The sequence below is a fragment of the Nicotiana sylvestris genome, chromosome 10 (genome assembly GCF_000393655.2).
Source record: "Nicotiana sylvestris chromosome 10, ASM39365v2, whole genome shotgun sequence".
NCBI lineage: Eukaryota > Viridiplantae > Streptophyta > Magnoliopsida > Solanales > Solanaceae > Nicotiana > Nicotiana sylvestris.
This window is the reverse complement of record NC_091066.1, coordinates 92757892-92771480: the sequence shown is the minus strand read 5'-3', so window position 1 is coordinate 92771480 and position 13589 is coordinate 92757892. Positions and strand designations below refer to the sequence as shown.

General features: G+C 34.2%; 1 protein-coding gene and 1 long non-coding RNA gene across 3 annotated transcripts; one reads left to right on the top strand and one right to left on the bottom strand.

The window, feature by feature from the left end:
- Positions 1-1351: 1351 nt before the first annotated feature.
- LOC104223943 (uncharacterized) lies at positions 1352-2310 on the top strand. 2 transcript variants are annotated; one of them, XR_710245.2, is made up of 3 exons: positions 1352-1414; positions 1515-1835; positions 1940-2310. It is a non-coding gene; the product is annotated as an uncharacterized lncRNA (long non-coding RNA). The 2 variants fall into 2 exon arrangements; XR_011403152.1 differs by lacking the exon at positions 1352-1414 and having other exon boundaries at positions 1424-1835.
- A 2200-nt stretch (positions 2311-4510) lies between these two features.
- LOC104223944 (NAP1-related protein 2-like) lies at positions 4511-11615 on the bottom strand. The gene is made up of 10 exons (XM_009775484.2): positions 11405-11615; positions 9406-9528; positions 9267-9317; positions 8963-9034; positions 8753-8866; positions 8603-8664; positions 7588-7660; positions 7359-7415; positions 7231-7263; positions 4511-4910 (listed from the first exon to the last, which is right to left on the bottom strand). Exons 1-10 carry the CDS (start codon positions 11516-11518, stop codon positions 4839-4841), a joined length of 771 nt encoding a protein of 256 aa, XP_009773786.1. The 5' UTR covers positions 11519-11615; the 3' UTR covers positions 4511-4838.
- Between the last annotated feature and the right edge of the window lie 1974 nt (positions 11616-13589).

Genomic DNA, 13589 nt, shown 5'->3' with positions numbered 1-13589 from the left:
CTCTAATATTTAAATAATGAGCTTTTGAGCATATATTGATTGGTTTGCACGACCATTGACTAGTTTCGGGTTGCTCTGCATTGACTTGAGGCGACTAGTGAGGTTTAGAGCCGAGTAGTGGGCTTGAAGGCAAGGTAAGTCTCTTGCGTGATCTTGTAAGAGAGAATTATCCATGTATGCATTTTAATTGTTATGTGCAACTTATTATGGGTGCTACATACGAACAAGGTGAGGAGAGTTTGTGCATAGCTAGTTTCATATTTATGTCCAGGTAAACTTAGACCTACACCATGGCTTAAATGTACTACTTGAATTAAACTTGTTTATTTGATTATTTGAATTTATAACTGAGATTTGAGACTAGAATAAATATATTGACCGAGCCTATAACTTTGGATTTGTGGAATATTTGATAAAAGGTTGTTTTGTGTCTTATCGACTCGCATGTATCTTCGTGGGTGAGAAATTTTCTTTATTCTTATGGGATCAAATCGTTCGCCTTGGCGGGATTGTGTAATATTATTCTATGGGATCGGTTCGTTCTCCTCGGAGTTAATGTGTAATACTACTCTTATGAGATCAGGTTGTTTGCCTCGGCAGACTCGTGCATATTGAGATTTGACTTTGCATTGATATTAGTTGATCTTGTGCCTTCGAGGCAGCGTTATGGTATTTAGTGATCTCGTGATTATTCTTGTTTGAGAATTTATTATTGATATTTATTTGTCTCGTTGCTACTTGTTGTGTTTCATACATATCTACTTTATGCACATTGTTATTGGACCATTAGTAAGGGTCGATGTCGACCCCTCATCACTACTTCTCGAAGTTAGACTAGATACTTACTGGATACGCGTTGATTTACGTACTCATACTTTACTTCTGCACTAATTGTGGAGGTACTGAAACAGCTACTTCTTGTTGTCACTTGAGCGTGTAGCCGCATTTGCTGGAGACCTTGTGGTGAGCTGCTTTCCATGATTCGATCTGCAACATTCGGATTCTCCTTTTTACTATGTTTATTTATTTATATCTTTTCTATTTCAGACAGTAGATATAGTGATTTTGTATATTCTACTAGATGTTCGTGTACTCTGTGACACCAAATTTTGGGGACTTCAAATAGATGATTATAGTTGTACATGATATTATCATCATTACGCTTTATGTTTTTTTCATGTTTGTGGTTTAGTAAGAATGAAGATATTTTACCATGATTTCCAGACTTAAATTCTACTCCCTTAATGAGATTTTTTTTATTTTAAAAGTGTTATGAACGGGTGGTTGTGTTGGTGTTTTATCGTTGGCTTTTTAAACGACAGTTTAGCTGCGATCATGACCTGTGGTCAGAATTGGATCGTGACATCCCTGAAACCACGGGCAATGTTTTCCCTACCAATCCACCAAAACTCCAGTGCGGAATTTCATAACAAAACATTATTCATATTCTTATGCTCATTCTCATAAAAATAGAGTTCTCATCCTTTCTTTCTTTTTTTTAATTGCTTTTACAGGCTTATTATGAAAAATTGTTTAGTAAATTTTTGGAGACATGCCAGCTCTTGGAGGGCATTCTAAATGATTTTCTCGGTCTCCCTCCCAACTTCCTTAAAGATTACAACAACGATAGATGTCTGGATATTTTGTTGAGTTATCGTTACTTCCCAGCAACTGAAACTGAAGATAATGGTGCTACCTCACACCAGGACCCTGCTGTTTTGAGTCTCATATTTCAGGATGATGCTGGAGGTCTCGAAGTTTTCATCGATGGGGAATGGATACCTGTGACTCCAATTGAGGGGGCCGTGGTCTTCCATATATGCGATGTTCTTCAGGTAACAAAGAAATTAACAAGAGCTACAAAATGAAATGTTTTAGATTTGATTGTATCAATTTCATCCTTGCTAATTGCTTGAATGTATGCATGGCAAATTGGCAGGTGCTAACCAATGACAAATTTGTGAGCCCCTTCCACCAAGTGGTGAGGCCCAAGGGAAAAAGTCGTAACGTTTTTGTATTTTTCTACAATTTGAATGGAGAGAAATGGATGGGTGGAACCATTGCCACAATTTACTAAAGAAATCGGGGAGCCTCCAAAATATAGGAGATTCCAATATAAAGACTACTTTGGTGTGAGGGTAAAAGAGAAGTTGAATCCTCCAGCCAGGCACGAAGATAAAACAACATTAATCACCTTTGCCTCTGCGACTAATTAATTAGCGACAATTGAACTACTACATTTTGCTTGATTTTCTATGTTGTATCTTGTCTTGAGTATAATAACGTTGTGGGTGTGTTTATATTTGCAAAGATATCCAAACCATGCTTGGGTTAAATATATATTTGCCAAAAGTACACATTTTGGTAAAAGAAAATTGCTGGACCTAGCTAGCCGAGTTACTTCTTTATTTATCCGGTTCATATTTTTCTGGAAGGGGCGTACATAGGTCGGGTTGATTCGGATTTTTCAATTACCAAACCAAACCAATTGTGTGGAGTTATTAAATCTAAAGACCAAATCAAACCAATAAAAGTCGTGTTTTTTAATCTTGATTTTCTCGGGTTTTTCAGGTTTTCGGGTTATTTCGGGTTTTTTTCATAAAGTCTTCATAGCACAAAACATAGAATTTGTGCTCCAAATATTTCTTTGATCCTAGTAAGACATAACTATATAAGGTTTTTTCAAGAAAATAATATAAAATATGACATGAGCTATGGTATTGCACTAAGATATTCAACAATAAATTTAATAAAATCACAAAAAATAAATATTATTAATATGACATAATGAAAATAAACATAATCTGAAATTACTAAGTTGCTAAAATAAGTACAACTAACAATTACCATTTTTACATGACTAAACACTATAAAAAAAATAAGTTGTGTATTTTATTTAAATCATGAAAAAACTAAAAAAAAATAGATATTCAACACTATTGTCATTCCTAATAGAATTTAATTTCATTAATATTGACTAAAAACTTATTGTAGCATTTAAGAATTATAAATCCAAGTTTAAAACAATATGTTAAAAGATAAAATTATGAAAATGTTTCAGAAATATTTATAAACTACACAACAATAAATATTTTTATTTATTAAATATATTTAAAACTTCTATACATGTAATGTCGGGTTGGTTTGGTTTGGTGTGACTTTTTTTAGTTAAAACTAAACCAACCAATTACGGTCGGATTTTTTTTTTTCAATACCAAACCAAGCTATAGTTGGGTTTTTTTCTCAATTTGATTCGGATTATCGGTTTGGTGCAGTTTGTCTGTTTCCTTTGTACACCCCTATTTTCTGGTTTAATTTTTTTATGGACTGCCCTGCTTGAGGTGGGGTTTTGATACCTCTTGCCAATGTACCCGTATATATTAGCACTACCATTTTATAACTAAGTAGGTAAAGGATATCTTCTCAATCCACGTAATAATTCATTTCATACAAACTGAATTTAAATATAATAATAAAGCATCACTGCTTGTACGAAATTCAGCATATGCTACTGTGCAAGATCAGCAGTCTGCAGACGCCCTCTCAACGGTCAACGCCATGAGCCCATGACAGACAGACAGACAGGAAAGAGAACGCCCAGAGATTTGATTTAGCCTCATTTTGAACTCAGAGAGGAAATGGTAAGGCATAGATAGTGATGTCCCAAGCAAAATGGGGAGCTCCCTAAAAGCAATGGCATTTTCTTTTTTTTTTCTTTTTCTTTTTTTAATTTTTTCTTATTCATCATTCCAAAACAGAGTACATTGGTTTATAGTCCACAAACACCCTTATCTAACAAGAAAGATAGCACATGCTATCTTGTGGGAGAAGTGCCGAAGGAAAATCCTGGGTATTGGATACTTTAGTTTGTACCAGTTATCAAACAAAGTATCCAACCCTAACAAAAACATACCAAAAGTAAATAACATTCTACACATGAAACTGAAACTCATGGAGGCTCAAAGGTAATATCTGTTCTTCTTTTATCAACAATTCGAATAGCAGGTGAGCTCCATTTGTCCATGTTCATTATGCCTCTGACCTGACTTGGTAGCTCATCAAAATTATGGAACATTTGAGTTTGTAAAAAATCATGGCTCAGAAAAGCTAATTTATCCGCAACTTGGTTGCTTTCCCTGAAGCAATGATCCAAATTAAAAATTATTTGCTCCCTTAGACCTCTAAGCTCATTGATATGAAATCAGCTGTATGAGTTTTCACCTAATAAATCATGCAATGAACGAAAAAACTGAAAGTTCCTGCTTTAAGTTAAGTAAGCTTCATAAAACCTCCAGAATTAGCTATTGCATAGCAACAAATTAAAGTCACCAGTATCAATAATCCGTTCTTATGCAACATTCAAAGCCTCTTTGTAGACATCAAAAACCCCTGATGATCAGACCATTGAAGATGAGAACTAAAAAGGCGAGGTGTTCTCTAAAAGCTATGTCAGGTCCTTCAATTCCACAAGTTAGGAGACGAGCACTGACGTGTGGAGGCATTTTCCAGATAGAACAACAAAATCTCTACTTCACTATTTAAGCTATTAGTGAGCATATAATATAATACATGATCATAACTCAATAACCTAACATTATCAGTTTTTGCCAGACAAACACTTCATTAATCGAACTAGCCTAATGAAAACATTTTGGAACCTCCGGAATTAGATATTTTGCTTATAAGTTATAACCATACAAGAGAAGAAAAGGTATAGTCACCACAGTTATTCTGTTCTTTGGCAACATTCAAAGCCTCTTTACAGACATTAAACCCTGATGATTAAAACCGCTGAAGACGAGATCCCAAAATAGGGGTCTTGAACAGTTTATCTGCCTTCATTCTTCATCACCATCCTCATCCTCCTCTTCTTCTTCCTCTTCGTCTTCAGAGCCTTCACTGTCCTTTCCCTGCATTAGCATTCGAGTCAAATCAACCAATTCAACAATCTGACCAGAGAACATTATCTGCAATCCTAATAACCTCGGGAAGACTTAGAGGGTGTTTGGCTAAGCTTATAAGCTGGTCAAACTGGCTTATAAGCACTTTTTGGCTTATCTACGCGTTTGGTAAAATTAAAAGTGCTTATAAGTTAAGTGCTTATAAGCCAAAAATAAGCCAAAAGCCATAAGTTGGTCTCCCCCAACTTATCAAATTTCAGCTTATAAGCACTTTAGGTTTGACCAAAATATTTACTATTCTATCCCTAAAATAATTCTTTTTAAACAAAACTCTTCGTATACCCAATTCTTCAGCTGCTTATTATTAATTTCAGCACTTTTATCCAAACACGTAACGGCTTATTTTTTAAATCAGCTTCAGCACTTAAAAGTGCTTTTCAGCACCTAATGCTTATCAGCTACTTAAATCATCTAAGCCAAACGGGCTCTTAAAGCCAGTTATACAATTTTAAGTCATTCATGACTCATTCAGCTCTTGACAAGAGCCGTCAAGAACCATTTGAACACAGGTCTTTTCACCTGATATAATCAACAACAGGCAACTTAATCAAGAAGTAATTTGTGCCCCATTCCCGAAAATCTACATTGCACATATAGTACCAGAATATTGTTCCTCTGCCAAAAAGAATGATGTGCATCATAATGATACTTCTCTACCAATGATACTATGTACAATTCAGCCGTAACTTATCAAGGATCAAAGAATGCCTGAGTTCTGTCAATAATACATCTCAATTTACTGTTAAGTTGTCCTGACCAGTGTTGGACCATATGCACTATGATAAAACCAAGGAGAGAGAAGATAAAGGGAGGGGAATTACACGAAGACTTCCCCTAGGTTTAAAAAATTACCCTTCTCATGTTTGAAAAAACTGGAAATGAAAAGGTATTCTTCCTTATAGGCGAATTTGGGAGAGGTTGGAGTAAGACGTGAAGATATTGTATCCCCTCTGCTTTTATTTCCTAATCAATGAAGGGTAACAAGACTGAATGTCCTGCTACCCAACCTTCATTCTAATCAAATAGCTTGTAGCTTCCAACAGAGACCTATATCCTAGGCCCAAGAACAAAATACGAATGCAGAGTCTCCATTGAAATAAAGATATGTTCAACAGTAGAAAGTAATCTGGCATTTTCAAACGTAACAATTACGACTCCCCCCTACCCTGCCTGAAACTTAAACCTACTGTTCTCTCTTTACGGTGTTCTAAGGGCTGCATTCTAACCCTCTGGACTTGATATCAGACTCATTTTGCAAAGAGCAAGGATACATTTATTAGTGGAAGACCAGTAAAAAATATTTTCAGCAGCCTCATTATTGCAAAAGAAAATGTCTTTTGAATCATCAGCCAAAAGCACTCTCGTCCAACCTTGCCTTTCACCCTGTGGTGTCTTATATTTTTCAGGTCCCCTTTCGTTACTTTTGACTTGATACAAGACCAATAAAGTTTTGTTGGAAAGCATGGTAAATGAATCTCCTGAGGCTCACAACCAAGCTGAAAACTGCTCAGAAATAATCTAGAAAATGTAGCATGAGCCTTAAAAGAAAAGAAGGAAACCACCACGACGAAGATGTGGAAAGTTGCAGACCTTAAGAGTGTAGGATTTTAGAGCCTCCATGGAGCAAACAAACTATGCTTAGAATTTATGCTTCTATGAAGCCAAATAAAATAAGGAAAATTCTTGAAAATCTCAAAAGGCCTCCAATCTCAAGAGCACGCTCTCTTGCTGTTGTATTGACATAGTAAGTAGGGAGAAAGAAAAGGATAAAGGAAGTTATACTTGGAAAATAGTTTTTCCCCAAAAAGTACTTAACGTAGGAGATAGAGAACACTTAGTAAGTGCTCAATCTAATGCCATCATCACAGCAAGATTACTCAACAATTTACTTATGCAACAATAGATCACCCAAGGTAGCAACCAAAACCATACACTTGAATTCTAGTGATAAGGTAGTTACAACCTCAAGCTCCACTCAACTCCACAGTTTTCTTCGACCCTCAATGACCCTTTCTTACTTACGATCTTTGACCTTGGGAAGTACCTTCTTATGAAGCTGATATATCAATTCGGAAGAATGTCTGACATTATCTACAACAATGGCCATACAACTAATTTGAAGATATAATGCAAGAGCTTAATAAGGAAATGAAATATTCTTACATAAATGTATGCTCAAAGAGAAACACACAAACAGTCACAACAAACTAAGTATTCATGCACTTATCCATGATACAGATATGACACTTATGAAGTGATGTATCTTTACCTCGTCACCATCAAAATCTTCTTCATCAGGCTCCTGTGGTATAATAATGCTTAGATGATGTTATCAAAAGCATTTCATGACTAAATATTTATTAAATAAAATAAGAAGGAAGATCGAATAGAACTAACGTTGTTAAAATAGGTGAGAGGGTTCGGCCACAAGTCATCCTTAATTATGTCAGCGACCTGCAAACGCGACAAAGGTAAAAAGTGTCAAAATAAAAATCTTTCAGCAGAACTTTTCCCTGTGTACCAAATTAGCACCGTCAACCCCACCTCTCCCCAAAAAAAAAAAAAAACAGAAAATTGGAAAGAAAAAATCATCACAAAGAAATCTACAGAAGATATAAACATATACCTCATCCTGAATCTCTAGGGCCTCATCCTCATCCTCATCTTTTTGATTGACTTCACTGAACCATGTGAAGAAGCTGCATAGAAAACCCAAAGAGGGAAGGCAACTGAGCAAGGATGACCAGAACTATCACATCGCAATGTTTATCAAGAAAGTGCTAGAGTAGAAACTACAGAAAATAAGGCCAGTGAGGACACAGTACTGCTACAGTAATTTTATAGCTGCATTAACCAATAATTACTGGCATGATTTCTAAAGAATCTCGGCTTCTGTTCTCAACTTCTCATTATGATGACCAAGCTCAGTCCCACCATTAACCAAAAACCAGCAATTGTGAAACAAAACATTCCAGTTACCAATATTGTCTATAATGATTAGGGTACACCATTCGAAAGGCACTACAATGGACCAATTATACGCCCCATCAGTAATAATGTGCATTGACAAACACTGAGGGGTCGTTTGGTTGATGGTTTAGAATAACAAATACCAGCATAAAATCCCACATAAGATAATATAGTGTTTGGTTGGCCGCATAAGCAAAAAATAATCGTCGCATAGCTAATGTAGTGTTTGGCTGGAGGTATTAAATAATATTTGCATTAAGTTATGCAGGAATCTATGTATTATTTTATGCGACATTAGATGTGAAATAAGAATGTGTATTAGCAATATGAGGATTAAACTATTTTAAAGACAAAAATGCCCTTTTAAAGTAAGTAATTTATGTTTAACATTCTCCTCATCATTAATCAATGCATAACAATCCCCTCATTATTAATCCCCACAAAAACAATTCATGCACTATAATCCCCTTATAACTACTATGTGAACCAAATGACTTCTGATGTAATCATCAACAAAGTTTGACATGAGCGAGCCTACAATCAGACATTATGCAAACGAAGGTTTCCGACAATATAACAGAGATTAAGTTGAGTCTTAGCACAAAATCAATAAACAAACAAATTTGATTAAATTAAGATTATATAGAAATGCTAGAAATAAGTAAACTCACCTTTCCTCAGCATGAGATCGCTTGTTTCCTTTCTTCTCATGTGCAAATCCATTAGGAATGCCCTTCAAAGAGTCGACCAACATAATTAATATGACGAGATATGGAACGTACAGAACGTGTCACATCTCAAGCTACAAAATGGGAACTTACCATGCCTTCTTTCCATTTTATTGTTGTAGCAGAAATCTTTGTGGGTCCATCTTCAAGGAAGGTATAGGTCTTTGTGAGCTTTGTATTTTCAAAATAAGGATTCGCATTGAAGTTCTGTGAAAAAGAGGATATCAACATTCTGAATTTCCAAAAAAAAAAAAGGCAACATATACCGATGTACATTAATTTCATGTAGAGGAGGAAACTTACAAAGGTTATCGAGTAGCCCGACTTCACATCTTTAGAGTCTTCAACTTCAATAGAACTTAGAAACTTGAAGATCTAGCATGGGATAAGGCAGTTACATTTTGAGATGCAGAACTCAAGAAGCATTTAACGGATACTTCAAAATTTTGTTATAGAAGACAGCATAATTGATAAATCAGCTGTCAGCATTAACTCATTAAAAGTAATGACAAGTTCACCATTGATAAAACTTGGCCAAATAAATAGCAGTAGATTTGGTAATAATCCAGTTTAATATAGTGTTATAAGCAACAAATTAGAACCAAACCTTTTGGTCTTCTTCAGTTAGAAGTTCACCTAGGACAGGATGACTCAAAAACTGCAACCAAATGCACCAAGTCAATTAGATGAGAAGGACTTCAGAATTTCAATAACATGGAGAGAAGTATCAGGATAGGTTCACCAACAGCAGTCAACCAGAAGTCCGGGATAGCTTTAATGATGTCGTTTCGTTTGTCATAGACAGGCTTGCGGATCTCATTGTACTTCTGTTCCACTTCCAATACTTTATCACTTGCTTCCTCATTGATCTGCTAGGAAAATTGAAATGCTCATTAGTTAACATGTAAGACCAATTAAACAAAAGAAATCTAGCAATCAACTCTAAGTTTTCCAGAACTAAAAAAAATTATTGCTGTTTCACCTAAATAAGATTATACCCTGACGACCAGCTTACGTTGTGAGCAAAGTAGCAAAACAGCTTATATTCTTGTACTTATTAATGATGCTCCAAAAAATCATGGAGTCGAATTATATGCTATAGATACTACCACATGCATGCAAAAAAGGGAAGCTTAGGATGTAAGGTTCTCATCTTTCACACACTTTTCTTTGTCATATTGCGTGTAAAGGAAGATCTAAGAGCGCCACCAATATAGAAATTGTCCCAGTTCTCTATGTTCTTCTCAGTATTTTGGTTTAGACTGGTGCTGATTTTAGAAATATGCTCCAACGGTGTTTTGCAGATTGAACTTTGATGGACAAATGATGGATTACTAGACTATTCCTCCAATGAGTTCCCATAAATCTTTTTCTTTTTTAATGAAAAGGTAAAGGATTAATTTAAGAAGTTGAGGCGCATCATCAGCGGAGCAGGTGACGTTTTATTAATGTCAAACGACAAAATGATGCATTAGAATAATGAAAGTTAACTCAAAAGGAAAACAAGGCAGAAATATAAATTGGAACCCACGGATGCAAACCAGTTGTTATTCTCATCAAACTTAGAAGCCAATTTTTTTCTTTTTTATAACGGTGGCATCTGGGCCAGCTTACATGCACCTCGACTATTCCATTGAGTACCTGCTACCTCCCACCAGCACAGGTACCGAGTAATCTACCCACCAAGGCTTAGGCAAATGGGAAGAAAGCACCTATATGTTTTTGTCTCTGCTAGTCTCCAAGGTTTGTATCCACTTCATTGACCACTAGGTCAACTCTCTTGAGTGCAGCTTAGTAGCCAAATCTTGGCCTTTCTTCCACCACATAAATGAAGTCAAGGATCATCAATCATGTAAATACTTACTGCTAAAACAGGAACTAAAACATATGATGCCGCATAACATATCCAAAAAAGAAAAGAAATGCCCCAAATCACAAAAATTAATGAAGATAATTCTTTTTCTTTCTCTATGATAATTAAATCATGACGATTTTCGCACGCTGTAACTCAGACATAATCTTGCCAACCTAAACCTCAAGGTTAATCCCCTAAAGTAGCTTATGCAGTTCTCGAGCATGAGTTCTTTGCAAGGCAACAAAAAATACATAAACAAGGTTGCACTCACTTTTCGTTCAAGATTAGCGTTTTACCATTAGTTCAACAAAAAGATACTGTGTTTCCACAATAAGAGGAAGCCACGATATCTTATTTCTCTTTTACAGACACACCAATTTGCAAAACTTGGGACCAATACGAGAAGGCATATATTGCAAAAATAAAATCTACACACCAATTTGCAAAACTTTGGACCAATACGAGGAGGCATATATTGCAAAAATTAAATCTTCCCAGGTTTCAATATACAGATACGGGGAAAACCCAATAATAACATATCAACACACGCAAAGAAATAAATTCCATACCCCTGCAACAACCTTCCACTTACAAAATCCGCTTCAACATATCAAATTGGGTGAATCACACCCTATTTAGAAGCTACTACCACCAAATTCTCTATTAGAAACATCAAAGGTCCTCTTTTTCACTCAAATTAATTCTTTAAAAAAGAGTATATGTTGCTAATACTCCATACCCACTAAGTTAAAAATTGTTACAAAGTAGTAGATGCAGTGTACTCCGAATCCACTTAAGATCTTGGATTATAAACACAATTGGAGTAAAAATATTTCCTTTTTACCTCAAAATTTAAAAAATTATATTTAGGAAGAAAGGTATTACTTTACCTTCTCGAGCTCGTCTTGTATTTCTTGCAATTTTTCAATGGAAAAAACGAGCTCACCATCAATGGTGTTGTTCTCTTCCTCCACTTTTTGCTTCTTCCCTTTGTCAGCACCCATCTTTTTCTCTTCTTTGGAAAAATAGGCAACAGAGCTTGCAAGTGAAGAAGTGCTCTTTTGTTGGAGTGGTACTGCCTTAAACCCTAAACACGCCTAAACCCATGGGTTTGGTTTATATGCGGTGAGTGAAACAGTGCACGTGTGACTTTTGTACATGTGAGGGACACAACAGTCAACATATAATGGTTTAGGGTTTTTCGTGAGAAATATAAGGAAATGACTCATAGGTTTAAGGAAACTTTGATCAACAAAATTTTGGCGGAATGCCTAAAAACCCTCTTCACTGTTATAAGTAGTTGCTACCTCTCGGATGCTGACGTGGCAAAAAAGCGCTATGAAAATAAAGAAAAATTAAAAATCAATTTTTAGATAGGCTATTTTGCTATTGTTAATTGTCAAATAATCGTATAGAATGATTTATTTGTTATATTTGTGTATTTTTCTTATTTCATTTTAATATATAATGCATTTTAGCTCAACTTTTAATGTTTTAATTTCTTCAAAAGAGACCATGACTATTAGTTTCAAATGTATTTTTTTTTTTTTGGTTTGGTTGGAACTCAATCATTTCAATCAAATAAAAAAGTTCTAGCTAAAAAGATCGAGAACCAACGGCTATTTATTTTAACTATATATTTATATTTGCTAGTCAAATCAATAAAAAAAATATGGTTACAACTTCATTATTTTTAATTGTTATTGGGATACCTAATTTAGTTCTTAATAATAATTTAAGGATTTTTAGAATTTAGTTTTAGAAAAATAAATAGGTCGATGGGGAAAATGAAACTCCCCACCTTGGAATAGAAATGATGTTTACTATTTTGTCAACAAAAAAGTTATTATTCAGTAAATAGAGGATTTCCTAATTCTATTATTTTATCTATCAATCAGAAAAGCGAAGCGAGTTCCATTACGTATTGATTTTATCAAATATAACAAGTATAGCCACAAATAATACTTGTGTACTTTTTATTTCTTTTCTGGATATAATGGTTATTTATTTTCATTGTGTATTTTTTTTTTCAGGCAAAAAAAAATTAAAAATAATTGCTTATAGATCCATTATTTTTATCTAAAACAATTACCAAAATAATGAAGCTCAAACTACATTATTTTCTTTTTTTAGATCCCGTGAGTACTTGTTTCAATGGCCTTTTTTTCAAGCCAAATGTAAAAAATCAATTGAAATTTTATTATTTTAGCCAAATAAATAAAATTAGCCCAAATAGTGGAGTTCTAACCATGTTTTATTATAAATTTTATCCAAAAAAGATTATCTAAAATTTAATATATTTAAAAAGATGAAAAATATATATATTATTAGTAGTAGTAAAAAGAATACCAGAGGGAAGAAAAATCTATGTGGCATGCACGTGCATGCCACTTTCTTGGAACAAGATCATCCAAGGGGTTAACAATAGTCGAATAGCCAAATTTTAGGGGGTCTTTGAGGTATTATGCCTAAAACTGTTATTTACTACTAGGAATATTATTATTGTTTAAAGAGTAAAAAAAATAACTTTTTTCATTATTTCTAAAAATAAATGTTACGATGTCTTTGTGTTTTGCATAATTTCTAAATATTTAAATATCATCAGAAAAATATGTTGATAATCAGAAGTAGAATTAGGACTTGAAAATTATATTATCATTGTCTTTAATGCAAACCTAGTGCTAGCGATGAATATCAAGTGGGGGTTATTGTTCGATTTGTTCACTTCATTTGATTCGATTTGATTTATAATTTTTTTATTCATAAATAAGTGATATAATTACCGAATAGGAGTAATTTGGTCCAACTTTATTTAATGTTCTCGATTCAAAGTCAATTCAATAAAATAAAAAAAATACATAAATATAAATTTTTTTAAAAAAAAACAAGTAAACGCCTACAACCCTCCACTCAAACATAGTGTATCTAAATCGTAGTTATAACCAAATTTCCACTTACTAATAATTTGTAAAAAATGCTAATAAGAGTAACTTTAATAAGGAAAATACATCCCTTCATGGACAATACAAACAAAAAAAAATTAATACTGCAATTGACATCTTATTCGAATAATTT

Coding starts and splice junctions, on each gene's coding strand:
- LOC104223944 (XM_009775484.2), bottom strand. CDS start 11,518: ATGGGTGCTGACAAAGGGAAGAAGCAAAAAGTGGAGGAAGAGAACAAC. Junction 9,318..9,405: donor CGGACTTCTGGTTGACTGCT/GTTGGTGAACCT, acceptor ATTTGGTTGCAG/TTTTTGAGTCATCCTGTCCT. Junction 7,661..8,602: donor CGATCTCATGCTGAGGAAAG/GTGAGTTTACTT, acceptor TTTTCTATGCAG/CTTCTTCACATGGTTCAGTG.